General features: G+C 42.9%; 1 protein-coding gene across 1 annotated transcript in view; it reads left to right on the top strand.

Moving 5' to 3' along the window:
* tbc1d19 (TBC1 domain family, member 19) overlaps window positions 1-18,474 on the top strand; it is a 26,931-nt gene extending 8,457 nt beyond the window's left edge. Inside the window, exons 9-21 of the mRNA XM_030780819.1 lie at window positions 90-162; window positions 725-763; window positions 4,368-4,480; window positions 9,273-9,347; window positions 11,019-11,081; window positions 12,863-12,947; window positions 13,832-13,876; window positions 14,301-14,333; window positions 15,251-15,360; window positions 15,754-15,845; window positions 16,360-16,475; window positions 16,981-17,051; window positions 18,400-18,474. Of these exons, the coding sequence (XP_030636679.1) occupies window positions 90-162; window positions 725-763; window positions 4,368-4,480; window positions 9,273-9,347; window positions 11,019-11,081; window positions 12,863-12,947; window positions 13,832-13,876; window positions 14,301-14,333; window positions 15,251-15,360; window positions 15,754-15,845; window positions 16,360-16,475; window positions 16,981-17,051; window positions 18,400-18,474 (990 nt within the window). The remainder of the gene's footprint in view (window positions 1-89; window positions 163-724; window positions 764-4,367; window positions 4,481-9,272; window positions 9,348-11,018; window positions 11,082-12,862; window positions 12,948-13,831; window positions 13,877-14,300; window positions 14,334-15,250; window positions 15,361-15,753; window positions 15,846-16,359; window positions 16,476-16,980; window positions 17,052-18,399) is intronic.
* Window positions 18,475-18,735: the final 261 nt, after the last annotated feature.

Here is an 18,735-nt window from a genome sequence, read left to right as displayed (position 1 = left end):
GAACAATTACTATCAGTTTCCTAATTGCTGTCAGTTTCTTTTTGTTTGTTTGCTTTTGTTTTGTTTTTACTTTTTTATGGTCCTTTCAGAGGGAGGCCTACCCAGAGCTTGATCTTACTACTAGTCAGCTTGGCATCGATGACCACACCAATGTGCCCCCAGGTATCCATTTGTTTTTTTCATCTATCCATCCATCCATCCATCCGTTTGTCCTGTCACATATCCATCTATCCATCTAATGTTCTGACTATTCCATCTGGATGCTCTCACTTCATGCATACGGTTATTTGTCTGTAATTTTGTTTACTAAGCTGCCATCAAAGTTGTTTGCTACCAGTCCAGCAGCACGTTTTTGCGTGACTTCCCATAACCTACGTCATATTCATAACTTCGTTCATTCCAACTTGGATCCCATGTTCCTGTTGCTGCCCAGTGTTTTTCCATCACTTTGGATGTTTCCAAATAGCAACCAGAGAAGTTTCTGTCAGTGATAACCTATCTGACAATAGTATTGTTAGTCTCTAATGTATTGGCCAGTGCCACATTATTATACCACACTATCAGAGTGTGTTTGTGCTGATGTAGTTTATCATGCTCTTTGTCTTTCTCTCTCTCTCTCACACACACACACACACACACACACACACACAGACAGACGTGTACACCCACTTCACCGTGTCAACTCAGATATTCCTGATCTGTCCTCTTTCCTGTCTCTCTGCAGATTTGTTTGAGTACGAGCACATAAGGATTGGCCGGAAAGGTGAGATGAAAAAAAAAAAAAACTCGAAATGAAACACAATTCTGGGTTGAATCCATTTTATAGTGTCTATTTACGAAACCCATCACTCTGACCACGCGTGTAACAGGAAGCTTCTGTTTTAATTGTCCAGAATAGTGCAGGCCTGTTTGATTGTCCAGAATAGTGCAGGCCTGTTTGATTGTTCAGAATAGCGCAGGCCTGTTTAATTGTCCAGAATAGCGCAGGTCTGTGTTGGTCACCCGGTACACTGCATCTAAAACGTAGAGGAACAAGGGGCTCTACTTTATGACCCTGACTCTTCTTTTTTTGAGCATGAAAAAATCTTTGGTAGCAATAACAATGATGATGATGATCAAAGCGACAACAGCAATAACAACAATAATAACAATAAAACTACAACAAGTACAACTACTACTGCTACTACTACTAATGATAATGATGACCATATTTTTACTGCATTTTTCATAAATAAAAAAAATAACATATTATTAAGGAGTAAAGGAAAATTGACAAAACTATCATAGTTAGGTAAATGAGGAATCTGTTGAAGAAGGCATAGAGCAAACAGGCGTACAAACATGAGGTTCTAAACTACTTTAAAAAGTTGTATTTTCAACGGATTTCTGTTGTTTGGGACTCTTGAGTGCATAGAGAGAAGGTCCTACCTCACAGTGGGTCTTTTGTTCAGGCTTACTCTGAGTTTGTTTAAGAGAGACACGCTGGAAGAACTTAAACAACAGTGAGGAACGCATTTAGTCAGATTGTCAGAGAAGTGCACCAATATTAGGCTGTTAGGAATTGTACAAGAAAAAAAATCCTAGAAAGGCTCATTGTCTGTGCTAAATGAGATGGGAAATTAAAGACATGACCAGGACAGATGTGTCAGGGTCTCAGGCTCTTCTGCTCTGCAAAACCATATGCAGTTTACAGACTTCTTTAGTTGAAAAGGGGTGGGGGGCATGTCTGATCTAGGAAACGTTTCTGAAATTTCTATTACTCATAAAGTAGACACTAGTAACAGCAACTTTAAGCTTTACAGGACACATGGTTGGGCAAAATTTCTGTTCGTTGTTAACCCCCAGTTACATTTCGTTTAACCTGTTGAAAGAAGTTCTCGTGAGACCAACAAAGTTCGAAGCGCCATAGCACTTAAATCTAATATTTAAGAATTGAAACCTAATTTTCGCTATTATGCCTGAGATCATTCACTGGCCTAACCAGAGCTGCATCTGCTCTGTGGTTAGTTCTGGAATTCTTCAAAATATCATTTCATTTCAAAGAAAAGTTATTTATCGGTTAAAAACACAACCTTTTCTCTAAGATCATTCCCCAGAACAGTATAATAATGGTAGGTTTCGAGTCATTAAGGACAGAGGGTTCCAGATGACTCTTATTGAGTAGGGCTTTGACTCTCCTGTCACAGAAGCATCTGGAAAATTGTTCACCTCCAAAGAGGCAGTTTTCAATGTCATAAAACTCTCGCAGTCATCTCCTGAAAACAGATGGCTGGAAGCGGGTCGTGTAAGGGGAACAGGTTGATGATTTTATTTACAGTAATGATTCCTAAAGTACAGAATCATTTATTTTTTTGCAGAATAAGTTGAGATTTCTGGGGATAACCGCGGGTAACTGTTTGGTTTGACCGGCGCGGAATGCAGTCTACCACATCTGATACTGTTCATTTTCTCATTATGAAAGAAGAGGGAAATGCGAGTGGAGGATTTCTACTGTCATTAATAATCTCAGAGGACGCACAAAAAAAAAAAAAAAAAGATGGACTTCAGGATTTCTGTATGAATTGTTTATCGATGGTTTGCAGCTAAACCCTCTAACCTGAGTAGCCTACATACTAATGCCTTGAAAGCAAGTCAACACACACACAAACACACACACTCACAAACACATAAATACACATGCTGAGGTGGCTACCAAAATAAAGGAAACGCTAGTGTTAAAGTACATTGATGAAGATTTTGGCTGCCACATACTACGAGTAACACCCTGAGTGTGACTTGCTACACGTGTGTGGAGCTGCGTTTGACGTCTGCGACACCATTAGTTCATTAGAAATAGAAATTCCATTGTTTCGTGGTAGTGGAAAAAGCTCCATGAGACGCTATTCTAGAATCTTCTTGAAGTCTTGTTTACCAGGAATGATGCAGAGCCTGCCCTTGCTTGGGGCAAACCGATGATGCTCAGAATAAGGACAGTGATACGTTGGCATTTTCTGGCATTTGCCGTGTGTGGCCGTGGAGGTCAGTGTGTGACCCATAAGACCAGTCTCAGGTTGGCAGGTGTAGGTGGCACTGACGAGTCATACAGCTTCCACTTGCCTGTTAGCAGTGAGAGACAGAGACTGGAGTGTGTGTTGCGTGTCAGTGAGAGATGGAGACTGGAGTGTGTGTTGTGAGTCAGTGAGAGATGGAGACTGGAGTGTGTGTTGTGTGTCAGTGAGAGATGGAGACTGGAGTGTGTGTTGCGTGTCAGTGAGAGATGGAGACTGGAGTGTGAGTTGTGTGTCAGTGAGAGATGGAGACTGGAGTGTGAGTTGTGTGTCAGTGAGAGATGGAGACTGGAGTGTGTGTTGTGAGTCAGTGAGAGATGGAGACTGGAGTGTGAGTTGTGAGTCAGTGAGAGACAGAGACTGGAGTGTGTGTTGTGTGTCAGTGAGAGATGGAGACTGGAGTGTGTGTTGTGAGTCAGTGAGAGATGGAGACTGGAGTGTGTGTTGTGTGTCAGTGAGAGATGGAGACTGGAGTGTGTGTTGTGTGTCAGTGAGAGATGGAGACTGGAGTGTGTGTTGCGTGTCAGTGAGAGATGGAGACTGGAGTGTGAGTTGTGTGTCAGTGAGAGACAGAGACTGGAGTGTGAGTTGTGTGTCAGTGAGAGATGGAGACTGGAGTGTGTGTTGTGAGTCAGTGAGAGATGGAGACTGGAGTGTGAGTTGTGAGTCAGTGAGAGACAGAGACTGGAGTGTGAGTTGTGTGTCAGTGAGAGATGGAGACTGGAGTGTGAGTTGTGAGTCAGTGAGAGACAGAGACTGGAGTGTGAGTTGTGTGTCAGTGAGAGATGGAGACTGGAGTGTGAGCTGTGAGTCAGTGAGAGATGGAGACTGGAGTGTGAGTTGTGAGTCAGTGAGAGATGGAGACTGGAGTGTGTGTTGTGTGTCAGTGAGAGATGGAGACTGGAGTGTGTGTTGTGAGTCAGTGAGAGATGGAGACTGGAGTGTGAGTTGTGTGTTGTGTGTCAGTGAGAGATGGAGACTGGAGTGTGAGTTGTGAGTTGTGTGTCAGTAGGAAGCACAGACCCTGAGGAATTTGTGTTGTGAGTTATGTGAGGATGTGGGCTATACTCTAAATCTTTCTCTCCATCTGTCTTACTGTGTGTGTGTCTGTCTGCCTGACTCTGTGTGTCTCTGTGTGTCTGTATATCTGACTCTGTGCATCTCTGTGTGTCTATCTGACTCTGTGCGTCTCTGTGTGTCTGTCTGTCTGACTCTGTGCGTCTCTGTGTGTCTGTCTGTCTGACTCTGTGCGTCTCTGTGTGTCTATCTGACTCTGTGTGTGTCTGTCTGACTCTGTGCGTCTCTGTGTGTCTGTGTTAGTTCTGAGTGAGCAGGACAGTGCAGCGGCTCAGCAGTACAGTCGACAGGGCTGTCCCACAGGCCTCAGAGCACAGCTGTGGGCCCTGATTCTCAATGCCACCAACGAACCCGAGGTAATTTACACACACACACACATACACAAACACACATGCACGCACACACACGCACACACATACCCATATACACATATAAACACACACACGCACACACATACTCCTATACACACATACACACACGCACACTCACGCACATATGCACACACATACTCATACGCACACACACAAACTGCTGTGACCTCAGTCCTTTGAATGAACTGTGAGTAAACCTGACTGATGCACAGCTGTCTAGTATCCCAGGCCTGTTTTTTTTTTTTTTTGTTTGTTTTGTTTTTTGTTTTTTTTGTTTTTTCTGCAAGCTCTCCTCTTTTTTAAACCCACAAGCGTCCTGTGCTTTGGTTGCGTGGCGTAAGTTGAAATGCTCACTTTAATTTGAGGAGAGCTGTGCTCCTGCTGATTCTCCTGGAGCTGTACAGTTCTACTGAGAAGCAACAGCGCTGCACACTCCAACTCCAACGCCTGTCCCAGAGCCCCCGACTGCAGCCTGCCGCTCTCACGCTCGTTTCCTTTTCCCAGAGCCCCGCTTCTCAGAACAAAGCTTTCCTCCTGAACGTGACACCTGTGTATAGACAGCTTGGCATTTACGGTTATTTTGTGTTTGAATTACTGAATGGATATTTAGATCTAGGTATATTTTTAGATGTTTTCTTATGCTTAGTATAAAGTATTTATGACATTTACTGTGTCTTTTACCTGGAAGGGTATTCTTAGAAACATGTTGCCCGTCTGCGCATAAACAAATGCTTTTTCAGACTGAAGCTCTTCATTGTACTTTCACGCAGACGCACACAGGGCAAAGACAGAAGCTACAAAATCCATCTTTGACCCAAAGACCTGTAGTAGTTGCGTTTTCTCCACTTGGCCTTCCTGAACCCTGTCTCTTTACCCCACATTCCAACATAATCAAACTGGCCCAGCCAATGCAGGGTTTGCTCAGACACCTGCCAGGAGCTCTCTGTGTGACAAGGGAGCCTAAACACTCGCTCTTTCTCTCACACACACACACACACACACACACCCACCCACCCACACAGCGCTGGTGTTCTTGGCTGGAACAAAGCAAAGCGGTGTGAAGATAGATTGATGCAGGCACAAACGTTAAAGGGATCGAACAGAGAAAGAGACCTGGAGTCTGTCTCCTTCCCGCTCTGTGGACAGGAAGCCAGACAGCTGCCGAACGCCTTCGTGGTTTGTCTGAAAGACAGAAAGAGGGCAGTCATGTATCACTGCTTCAGCGCCTTAGACGGGTGTAAGACAGGAACGACTGGCCTGAACGGCACCAGAAGGGTTCGGAAAAAAAAAAAAAAAAAAAGATAGTGAAAGAACAAACAGAAGAAGTGGTGTTAATGTTCTATGTGGTACGATTATGTAAGTTGAGGCGAAGCTAGCTGTCACCATGACATCAACCAGGCCCATGTGAAAAAAAAAAGAAAGAAAGGGGAAAAAAAAAGAAAAAAAAAGTAATACTTCACAGCCTTCAGTGCAGTCAGAGACCTGCTCTTTGGTCCAGACAATATCTTCACGCAAAGAATTTGAAGACTAAGTGAAATTTTAGATTCTCTCGCTTAGTTAATGTTTTTTTAAATACCCTCTCAGTTTCTGACTGCAGACTGCAGCGACTACAACTACTGACACCGGACAACTCCAGCGCTGTCAAACGCAGCAATCCTGCTGCTCAAAAAGTTTGAACAGATATGAAAAAAAAAAATCAATACAGGATCATCTCCTTGTGTTGAGATCAAACTTGTGCAGAATAATAAGAGTACTGGCAAAAAGATTTGCTATTTTAATTAAACATTTAATTTTATTGCTCTTCGTAAACTCTGTAAACATGACTTAAGAGTAATTTGTTAGTGTAGTTGTTCTGAGTAGCAGTGAGTGCAGTAACTGCTACTCTCTGAGTGCAGAGAGTAGCAGTTAATCAAACAAAACAGGTGGTGAAGTTGAACAAAATGAAAAGATGACGCTGGCACGGTGACCTCGGTCCCCAGACCGTTGCCATGGACACAGTGTGTAACAATCTGAATGTTGTTTAAATAATCTGAACAGAAGGAAAATGTGAACTTTAACTACCTTAGGAAAAAAGATGGGATTTGTTGTCTGATATTTAGATCCGTTTTTAGGCATTTTACAGTCCCCTTCCCCATTAAGCTTACTTTTCTCATTTTCTCATTTTCAGTCCAGGTTTGATCTTTTTAACACAATTTGGCCTGCACCATATTCCCAACTCTATTATTATTATTATTATTATTATTATTATTATTATTATTATTATTATTATTATGTGTGTTCATCATGACTCTGCCCTTGGGTTGGTTATTGTTCTTTTGGGTCTCGAGGTTCCTGCCAGTCCCCTGGGAGATCCGGGATCTTGAGAAGGATGTGTCCACTTCCAGACAGCATTGCTTTGATGAGAGCTGCTGCCCTGTGTGTTCCAAGCAGGCACCCATGGTGTTTGTTCCGTTCTGGGGGATGGGTGACCAGGGCTCCAGGCACTACTGGGATGACTTGGGCCTTCACATTCCAGAACTTTGTTTACTTCAAGTTGCAGGCCCTGATTTTCTCCTGTTCCTTGGCTGATACATTCTTGTCATCTGGAGATACAGCGTCGATGATCATTGCTGTTCTGGTGTCCTTGTCGATAACCATGATGTCTGGCCACGTTGCTGAAATCCTCCTGTCTGTTCTGATCTCCGTGTTCCACAGGGTTTTTACCCTGTCATTGTCTGTCACTGGCTCAGGCATACGCAGCCATGGCTTCCAGTGCCCTGGGATCTGGTAGTGCTCGCAAATGTTCCTCTGTACCAGCATTGCCCCTTTACTTGTACCTCTTCAAATACTCATTTATGGTGATCATCTAGCGTGCAGTCAATGGATTAGTGACTGTCTCATCTTGTTCCTACAGGCTACACTTTGGATCACTGGTGACATTCAGCATTCTTGCTATATGGCACATGGTCTTCAGTGTCTGGTCCTGTATCACAGCAATGAGAGCTTCTGCTGATGCCTTCAGACCAGCTTCCCTAATCCATCTGTATTCTACTTCTTCCTTCTTCTTCTTCTTCTTCTTCTTCCTATTATTATATCAGTTTCATGTTATCATCTACGACTGTAGACTGGTACCTCTAAATTTCCAAGCTGTTTCCATTGTGGATGCCACTGGTAATACGCCGCTGTCCACTGGAGGAGAATTGCGTAATCGCCTCCTTACAAATGGAAGAACTTTTCTGAGAAATTCTCTGCACACTGTTTACAAAGAAGAGAAAATATAAGCTGTTTATTTAATGCCAACTGCACCACTAATTGCACCAGAGAAAGGGAACAATAAATCCTTAACTCAAAGAATAAAGCTCCTGATTTGCTTCATGAAATTGAGAGAGTTTGAGAACTTTCATGCATGTCTGTATATGTGTGTGTGTGTGTGTGTGTGTGTGTTTAAGTTCACAGCTGTGTACCTCTGGTCTCCTCAAGCTCTTTTACCGTTAATGCAATTTCCTGCAGTTTAAAAACCGTCATCAAAGTCTTCAGCCTTCAGACTGTACACACTTTCTGGCGATGCACCAATGAAACCCAATACAGAACGGTCATTTTGATTTCCTGCTTCTTCCACATTTGTCCTCTTCGTAATAAAGTTATCCAAGGGGATTTGTGTCCCTTTCGAAGTAACCTTAGCTCCTTGGCTTTGAATATTGTAACCAAGACAAAGATTTTTATTTATGATAAAAGCTTTTTTTTTTTTTTTTTTTTAGGGAAACGTTTTAACGATTCAACAAGAGAAGCTCATCAAATAGCTTCCTTTTACATTTCCTGTCTACTCATAAATGTTGACTTCATTCTTTGGCAAGTTCACTTAATAATCTGTTGTGAAATTGAATTGGACTTGGTCTCTTGAAACTAATGTTTAGATCCTCTAAAAATTCTGTATTTATCATGTTACACTCACATGAAATATTTCTTTCTTTCTTCTTTTCTTTCTGTCCTTCTCTTCTTTCTGTCCTTCTTTCTTTCTTTCTTTCTTTCTTTCTTCATGTCATGGTGACCTGTAAATATTTCGAAGTACAAGATTTTGGCAGAGTGTCTTTTTCCACAGGGATTCAGAAAACAAGCTTGTCTCTCCTGATGTTTAACATCAGTTAAGTGAACTATTACTCCGTTTGACTTATCCGACCTCCTCTTCCCTTCCCTCGTCTTTAATGTCAAAAGTTGACGTTTGCCAGCGGATTGGCTCGGGCAGCTGTGAAACTCTGGACAATGAGGAGATTTCTTCACAAGCTTTTGAGAATTATAACCATTCTGCAGTGACACAAACCAGGCACCAGATAAATCCAGGCTCACCGTTTTTCCCCGCCTCCCCAAAAAGTGTCTAGAGGCGGCAGTTTTCTGTATGGGTGCGTCTGTCGTGGACTTCTCATTTTTTCTTTCTTTTTTCTTTGTTTTTTTGTTCTTTCTGTCTTTCTGCTGAGTGCTGCTTGAGAGCAGTAGGATGAAGTTTTTGAATAAACATATGTAAGTGGTGACGGTTGAATGGCAGGGTTTTACAGAGTCATGGTTTTGTTAAGGTCACTGTAACTTTAGCTCAAGTGGCTCTGTCACAGTTCCTGCTAAACCTGAGTTAATCTGTGTAAAAATGTCGCCTCAGGATTCATTGCCTTAAATAAGAATACTGTTTGCTGAAGGAGAGCTTTTATGAATCATTCAATGTCAAAGATAAATGTTACTCTTATGTCTGATGGTTTTCTCTCTCTCTCTCTCTCTCTCTCTCTATTACGCTGTGTGTGTGTGTGATTAGGACATTGCGCACTATGAGCAGCTGAAGGCCGGAGTTATTCATCATGATCTGCTGGTAGACAACCTAATCTACAAGGTACACTCACACACACACACACACATAAACACATGACATGACATACACACAAGACACACATATAGACACGTACATACACACACACATAAAGCACATTACATTACCATGACATACACACAAGACATGCACTCAGACACATACATACAGTTAAGCCCAAAATTAGTCATACCCATGCCGAATTTGGTAAGACATTATGTCAGAGATGTCAATGATAAATTTGAATTCTTTCTGTGTTTTTTTTTTTTTTTTTACATTTTTACTAAAAATGCCATGTCAAAAATTATTCATACCCCTTGAAATTGTTGCAAATTTTTCAGAAAATGCAAGCTCCTACACCATTCCAAATGGTCCTGGTAATTTGTACCATGTTCTAGAGCTTTCTAATCAACTTTAAATTGAGAACAGCTCATGCAGTAGTTCTCTAGTCACTTACTAGTCAATTGCAAGTCATGGCTAAAACCAAAGAGCTTAGTGAGGACCTCCGGTTGCACATAGTTGCTGCTCACAAGACAGGGAAAGGCTATAAAGCCATATCCAAGTGTTTTCAAGTGCCAGTGGCCACAATGCATAATCTAAAAGTACAAGGAGTTCCACACTGTGAAAAATGTCAAAGGGCGGGGGTAGTAGGCCAAAAGTTACCCCTGCGCTGGCGAGAATGGCAGTGTGAGAGGCCAAGAAGAATCCAAGGATCACCACAAAGGTCATCCTTATGAATCTGAGCAATTCTGGTACCAACATCTCAAGGCAGACACTGTGCAAGGCTGGTCTCCACAGACACTGACCAAGGAGGACTCCACTTCTCCAAGACAGGCACACAAAGGCTCGCACAAATAAAACACACACATAAAACACATTATATCACCATTACACACACACACATATACATACACAAATACATATGTATGAACACATTGTGTGTTATCCAGTACAATTACCAACAGCTCCTTTATAGGATCTCTTCCTTGTTTCTGGATGATCTTTTTTTTCCATTTAATTTTAATTGCCTCCTTTTTTTTTTGTCTTGCTGAATTATTTAACTGACATGATGAGGCCATTATCAACAGCTAACAGTCTGTGTTCACAGAGGGCAACATGTCTGGACTTATACTTAACTCTCACTCTCTTCTGTTTAACTGTTTTTTTGTGAATGACGGTGTGTCAGCTGTAGTCAGGAGTCTTTACTCTTCCACTTAAAAGCTTGTTCAATAATGAGATGTCATGTGAAAAGCAAAGATAAATGACTTAGTGTTTCACACAAGAATGATACTATTTCACTCACAGGTTTCATATTGTCTCCATTCCAATCACATCACATTCTCATTGTTATATCAGCAACAACCAAAAAAAAAAAAAAAAAAGAAAGTTGAAGACTGGTACTTTTGCGTTGTTCAGTGTCATGGTCTGATGATCTCTTACTGCTGCTTTTAGTATTGAACAGTAAGCAGAAGTGTAACAAAGCAACAGTTTTGCTCATTTCTCAGGCATTGCTTTTCAACTATTCTACTTGCTTTTGTCAAATGTTTTGAAAATTACATTAATAGTTTCTAATCAAGGCAGTCGACAAAGTAAATAATCAAAATGAGAGTGTGTCAACCAATCAGACTGCGTTTGCGAATGGAAGTCTTTATGTTTCAGTGAACAGTGGTTAATACTGTGCTCTCCTACTCTCAGGACGTGAAACTCACAGCAAGTAATGATGACTACTACTTTGTGTTTGAAGATTTCCTTTATCAGGTTTGTGTTCGCTTTTATATGTACAAATATGTATAGACACACACACACACACACACACACATACACATCTTATCCCTTGTATACTCAGACAAGGGTAGGCTGAAGTAAAAGGAGATTACAGCAGTCTTGCAAGGTGTAGTCACTGATATCAGTATAAACAGATAGGACAATAGACTAAACTGAGATTAAGATTTGGCCCATACAATCCTACACATTCTTCAGTATGTTTGGGATTAGCATCCACTCCCATACTGCCGTGTTTTCACGTCTCAGAGATACCACAGTAAGATCTGACTCCGGTATAATAACTGTTCAGCAGCAGAGTCTGCTCTCACACTGTCCATTTACCCGCCATTTTTCCACTGTTCTCATTCTGCTGCACTTTGTTATGAATATTCAGTGACTTCAGAAAACATGCAGATTTTATACACAGTGCTTATGATCATCCGTCTCCCAAAACATCCCTTTCTTTGCCAGCTTTAGTCAATAACCAGACTTGTATACACGCCCACTCACACACACACACACATGCACACAAACTATACACACACTTCTGAAAGCTGCACACATCACTAAACGCATTCCACTAACAGTGAGGACAAACCATGTTCCGGAGCATGTGCACATGCACACGCACGCTGCTTCGGAGTTCCGTTTTAGAACATTTCCATAGTAACCATACATCAGTGTTTAACTTCCATTCTCTCCACAGTAATCACTCTATATACACACATTTACCCAAACTCACACTCGCTGTGTACACACACTTCTTAAAACTGCACCCACCACTCAGACACTGTACACAACACTCAACACACATACTCAATACATTCCACCAACGCTAAAAACAGAGTATCCACAAAGGTCCACACACACACACACACACACAGGCTCAGGTTTTCACTCAGGAACCATACCGTTGCGACCATTCCACCATTCACAGTCTGTGTAAAGACTGCCTCTTTACAATGTAATAAGTCTCTTAATGCCAACAGAAGCATTGGAAGCCTAACCTTGTATACTCCACATACACAACACACACTCACAGTAACTTCCTACCACCTCATACACACGGTTATTCCTGAAAATTAACCTGTTACCACTGCCATCAGCCATGCCGCTAAGCTTAACTTAAAGCATACAAAACTTACAATTTGGTCTCAAACCTTGCTATCAAGTTAATAATGCACATTTTTTAGATGAATCAATTAATTAGACAAAATGAATCAGCTACATATTTGCCAACTACAGATCCTAATTTTGCATTTTACATGATTTCCAACCATTTCTCATGCTTTATGAATTGTCTGTTTTACACTGTGTAAATGGACAGTGGGAGATCAATGTGGTAGCTGAAGTTTTCGTGTTGTGCTGGTTTTGCCACTTAGATACTACATGTCACATGACCTCCAACTGACCTGCCTTTATTTAATATCCTCATGCTTTCCCTGTTTGTATGGAAGATAACTGCTATTCAGAAAGGTGTGAAGGCTTCACAGAAACACAGCGTGTCATTTTCATGGAGTTCTCTCTCTGTCTGTCTGCAGGTGTTAAAATGACAAACGGTAGCAAGTCATTTGTAAATATCGTGTCTGCACAAATTCGCTCTGGGTTTCTTTGGTTAGGAAAATCTGAGAGTAATAATATTGAAAAGGAAAGTTTTGGAAAGTAATTCATTTCTCAGAAACTTTGGAAAAATCTTGGAGATCATTGAACTATTCTGTCTTGCTTGTTTTTCTTTGTGTGTGTGTGTGTGTGTGTGTGTGTGTTCTGTTGAGTAGGTCCTGCTGTGTTTTTCTCGAGACACTGCAGTCCTGGAACATTTTAACTACAACAGTGCCACCCCTCCCAAGTCCTGTGTCCACGGTACTGTCCTTATACTGGCCTCATGTATAAACGCATGCGCGCGTGTGTGTGTGTGTGTTTGGCCTCATCTATAAACACGTGGGTGTGTGTTTGGCCTCATGTATAAATGTGTGTGTGTGTGTGTGTGTAGATTTTGCCATTTCTATCAACTACTTACCCATACGCCTCAGGAGAAACAGGAGCTCCAGGGGCAGCATTTGAAGTCACATTTTGCCTTGATTGACTCAGTGAATTTGCCAGGTCTTACACACTTTGCTTTCTGAAGCCACTCCCTCAGTTCTGTCCACCGCTTCATTATTACCCACATTAAATTACTGACTCTATCACCACATGCAGATACTGAGCAGACACTGAAAACTTCAGAGAGAACCGGGAATCAGTAAAGCATTTCTTCTCAGTCTCCATAAGAGGATCATTAAAACCTGTGCAGAATTACAGTAACATGCTCAGAGACGCTAAGGAGTCAGTCAGTGTCATCAGATCATTAGCTGAGGTTCAGTTTACTAAAATGCTCTCGGCTACAGTATGAACTTTGATCCTGTGATCAGAAGCGCTGTTATTGAGAGTGAATGACATCTTTATTGGTTTGGATGTCTCTATCTTTGTTAGGTGTGTACAGTGTTATTCGTGTATATTTATTCATGTTATGTTATGTTTGTGTTAGGTGTACATGGTGATTTTGTGGGGCAAATTGTGGTGACGGAATCATGTGTGAGGCTTTGTACAAATTTCCTTGTAGGGGACAATAAAGAACCTATCTATCTACCTATCTTGGAAAAACAGTCTTGGTGTGTGTGTGAGTCAGTGTATCTGTGATCAGAGGGTTGACACAGGAAGTTGTCACAGGATTGACACAGGAAGTTGTGTTGTTCTTTTTGCCACAGGAAAGTCAGGAGCAGAGAAAGTTGCTGTGGTCTATCCTCCAAATGGTGAGAGAACATCCATCCCTCTGTCCATCCATCTATCCATTTGTCTGTCTCGCCACACACTCACCCATCCATTCATCCATCCGTCCATCTGTCTATCACCTGTGCATTAATTTGTCAATCCATCCGTCTATCTACCCATCCATCCATTTATGCATTAATCCATTGACTCGCCATCCATCCATCTGTCCATTACTTTATCCATCCATCCATCCATCCATCCATCCATGTCATCTATCTTTCTGCCTGTCCGTCTTATGTAGCTCCATTTAAAATGGTGTTTCTGTAAAGCCTTTCTCTGTCTTGGTAGAGTTCTGACTGAAATGTCTTATTAAAGTCTAATGAAACTGCTGTGATGTCTGTATCCCGTGTGCCTGGTGCTGTAAAGCAGAATCATAGCACTGTCCTTTTTCTGTCCCTGTCCCAGGTCTGATCCCATTCCATGGCTTCTCCATGTATGGTGAGCGCCACACACTGGTCTGTACACATTACAGCATGTAGGCTTACACTCAGGACTGACACACACTCAGAACGCACACAGTCCCCTGCCTACTGACACAGTGCCTGTTCAAAATAATGCAGGAATCAGAGGTCCTGTGTCTGTGTGTGTGCACAGGAGTGTATTGTGTGTGTAGTGTGTGTAGTGTGCGTGTGTGTGTGTGTGCGTGTGTGTGCGCAGTGTTTGTGGTATGTCCCTAGTTATGTGCAGGTGTGTATTATATGTGTATGTGGCAGATGCAGGTGTGTGTTGTATACATATGTGTGTGCATGCACAGGCGAGAATTGTATGTGTATTTGTGTTTACATCCAGGTGTATGTTGTGTTGTCTCTTGTGCAGTGTCTCTCATACAGTTGGCAGTATGTGTTGTATTTGCTGTCTCTGTGTTGAGTGGGTCTGTGTAACATGTTGTGTTGTCTCTTGTACAGTTGGCAGTATGTGTTGTATTTACTGTCTCTGTGTTGAGTGGGTCTGTGTAACGTGTTGTGTTGTCTCTTGTACAGTTGGCAGTATGTGTTGTATTTGCTGTCTCTGTGTTGAGTGGGTCTGTGTAATGTGTTGTGTTGTCTCTCGTACAGTTGGCAGTATGTGTTGTATTTACTGTCTCTGTGTTGAGTGGGTCTGTATAATGTGTTGTGTTGTCTCTTGTACAGTTGGCAGTATGTGTTGTGTTTACTGTCTCTGTGTTGAGTGGGTCTGTGTAACGTGTTGTGTTGTCTCTCGTACAGTTGGCAGTATGTGTTGTATTTGCTGTCTCTGTGTTGAGTGGGTCTGTGTAACGTGTTGTGTTGTCTCTCGTACAGTTGGCAGTATGTGTTGTATTTACTGTCTCTGTGTTGAGTGGGTCTGTGTAACGTGTTGTGTTGTCTCTTGTACAGTTGCTCCTCTGTGTTTCCTGTATAATGAGCCGTCCAAACTGTACAGTGTCTTCAGGGAGATGTATGTGCGCTATTTCTTCAGACTGCACTCCATCTCTTCATCTCCCTCAGTGAGTACAAACACAATCAGTCTGTGGATTAAAAAGGTGTTTAAAATCACCGTGAGTGTGTGTGTGTGTGTGCCTGTGTATGTGTGTGTTTGAAGTAGTTGTACCTGTCTGTGCATGGATCTGCATTGATCTTCTGTTTTGTGTGTGTGTGTGTGTGTACGTGTGTGCATGTGCACATGTGCATGCGTGTAGACAGGCATGTCTATAAGATATGTGAAGAAATTTTACTTGCATGGGTACGGATCTGCGTATTAACCTTACAGTGTGTTTGTGTGCGGTGTGTATGTGTGTCTGTGTGGTGTGACTGTTTGTGTGTGTGTCTGTGTGGTGTGACTGTGTGTGTGTGTCTGTGTGGTGTGACTATTTGTGTGTGTGTGTGTGTGTGTGTTACAGGGCATAGTGTCCCTGTGTCTGCAGTTTGAGAGACTCCTGCAGACTCATCTGCCTCAGCTGTTTTACCATCTGAGAGAAATCGGAGCCCAGCCGTGAGTGCTCGTCAGTCAGGGCCCATTCACTCTGATCTAAATTAAACCACTAATACTGCACCAGGCAACTCTGAGTGCCATTTCAACTTATCAACGTCAACGACAGCCCCGTGGATAGTTTTATAATGCCTACAGTCTGCTGAGATGCACACCATTACATTCAATGTGAAATCTTTAAAAAAAAATATATATATACAGCTGTTATCCTGTAAATACTGACCTCAGCATGTACTGTTACTTGTGCCCTTACTGAATCAGTGTGACACAAGAAGGCTCTTTTCAGAACATGATTGTAGGTACATAGCTCCACCTAGTGGTGATCTCTTGCAGACACAAGATGCGAAGGCTACTTGTGTCAATCAAGATATAAGACCTTTGAGTAAACTTGTTTACTGTGCAATAAATAGTGTTAGAGTTAAGGGTAAAAATAACTTTATCTGAAGTTTTCTGCATTTTCTTCATAGGTAATGAACTGTGGGTTTATGTGCTTTTGTGCATGTCTGTTCTACACTAGATTACGCATTGCCTTCAAGTGGATGGTCCGGGCCTTCTCAGGGTACCTGTGTACTGATCAGCTTTTGTTGCTATGGGACCGTATCCTTGGTTACGACTCCTTAGAGATCGTCGCAGGTAGGCCCGATTGCCCTCTCGTAAAACACGCAAAAATCACTCAAAAAGACCTGACCTGCTTCAGTTGACACCGTGGGTTTTCCCATCACTTACACGCTTAGAGATAAACTAATGCTTAAAAAAACTGGTTCACATTTCCTTTTCCTTATGTTTTAAGGCCAAACCTGACCCTGTGCCCAGTAAGAAATGTAAACTAGACTCTGGCCAGCTTTGTAACTGGATGTTCACTACAATTTCTACTTATCCCCCCCCCCCCCAAAAAAAAACACAACCTGTGACAATGTGCTGTTAATATTTTGTTATTGTTATCACTGTTCTCATAATCCCTGATAGCATATGGTCCTTACACTGAGATCCTGACTTTTGATTGGAGCCCACTTTGAGATCCTGACTTTTGATTGGAGCCCACTTTGAGATACTTACTTGTGACTGAACGTTTCTTGTGGGGCACGTTCAAAGACGCTAACTTTTGATTGGACGTCTCTTGGTCCCCTCTCCTCCCTAGTCTTGGCGGCTGCCGTGTTTGCCTTCCGCGCCGAAAATCTGATGGAGGTGACATCACTGGCCTCAGCCGAGGTGAGTATTAATGTTAAATGTATGTGTGTGTTTGTGTGTGTGTGTGTGTGTGTGAGAGAGAGAGAGTCCAAGGAGTGACAGAAATAGCGTCTTGACTGCTGGCCAGCGAGCAGTAATCCAGTCCCCCTTGGGCACATGTCTCAAAAATGCTTGTTGGACACTTTCAGAAGCAGCTCCCTCACCCCCTACATTGCCAGCCCGAAATGTGATGGGGTCATTATCACAGCCCTTATGTATGGCACAGCGCCTGCCCAGTCTCTCTGTGTGTGTGTGTGTGTGTGTGTCTATGTGTGTGTGTGTCCGTGTGTGTGTGTCCGTGTGTGTGTGTCTGTGTGTGTGTGTGTGTGTGGAGGCGTTTTGTTTATGAGCATAAATATGTTCTCTCATTCCTGCATGCATTTGTGTCACAGTTAACGAATGATTATTTGTGAACTGATTTACACCTCCTCATTTTTTTTTTTAAACGTCAGACAAAACAGTTTACAGACACCAATCGCTAAACTGATGGCATACCTGAAAAAAACGGCCTCACTCGGACACATGCTTATGTAACAGACTGTCACTCATGGATCTCCTGCTTATGCCATTTAAAACCCGCTCCACCGCTGCCTCAGCCGACTCTGTGATTGACAACTGTAGTAAATGTTCACATGACCTCCGTCTTGCCTACCCCCGCCTCCCCCATCCCCCAGTTACCCCACCACCACCCCCACCTCACCCCCATCCCCAAGTCCCTTCGGTGGGTGGGTTAATCCACATGGTGACGCACGGGCTCCGTTCCGGGGTGATACGGAGATACCGCCGGCCGGTATCTGCTTGCTCATGTACCTCATGGCTTACAGAAGGAGGATTCCTTACGCCTTGTATTTTTAGCTGTCCCGCACCCAGAGCCGACACGTAAGTGTTAGGTGTGCAAACATGATAGGGCCCCTAAATTTAATCCTCAGTCCCAAAAGGACAGAGCACAGAGAACGGGTCAATTTGGCCCCATTTGTAAGATGGGATGGGGGTTGGGAGTGGGTGGGGGTTTGGAAGGTGTATGTAAGCATGTGTACCTACTCGTTTGCTCTCGTCCACATTCAACTGTCATGTCGATTGCCCCCTCCACACACACACACACATACGTGCGCACGCGCCTACCGCGCCTCACCTCCCCCCCCCCCCCCCCCCCTTCCTCAGCTGTCATGCTGAATACCCCTCCACCCCCACCCCCCAAGCCAAGACACCATTTTGTCACCAAGTGTTTGGCACAGCCGCCATGTTTTGATGACAGCATCCATGTCTTCCTTTTTATCTGCCTTGTCTTGCCCTGGCCCCCCCCCGCCCCCCAAAATCTCTTCCCTTCCAGGCTGTCCTCGCTGACCTCTCTACCCTGAAGGTCATGCCCTTGCTACAGATCTTCCTCTTTGCCACTGTCATCTGAGGACCCTCGTGGGGGCTTGGTGTAACAGGGAGGACAACAAAGCATCTGCCAAACCGTTCCCATGCCAACAGCAGATGATTCTCAGCCAGGAGCTATGGATGCCACGTTGGGAACATTTGATATATATATATTAAAAAAAAGAAAATGAAGAAGTATGAGGAAGCATGGACTTCTAAACGGACTTGCACACACTGCACAGCATTGCATTTCCCAGTGGCTCCCATAACAAGAGACCCAAGTTCCACATTATAATTTATGGGA

This window comes from Chanos chanos, chromosome 7 (assembly GCF_902362185.1).
Source record: "Chanos chanos chromosome 7, fChaCha1.1, whole genome shotgun sequence".
In the NCBI taxonomy this organism is placed as follows: domain Eukaryota; kingdom Metazoa; phylum Chordata; class Actinopteri; order Gonorynchiformes; family Chanidae; genus Chanos; species Chanos chanos.
Note: the sequence above shows the minus strand (reverse complement) of the source record. Positions and strands in the feature narration are given on the sequence as shown.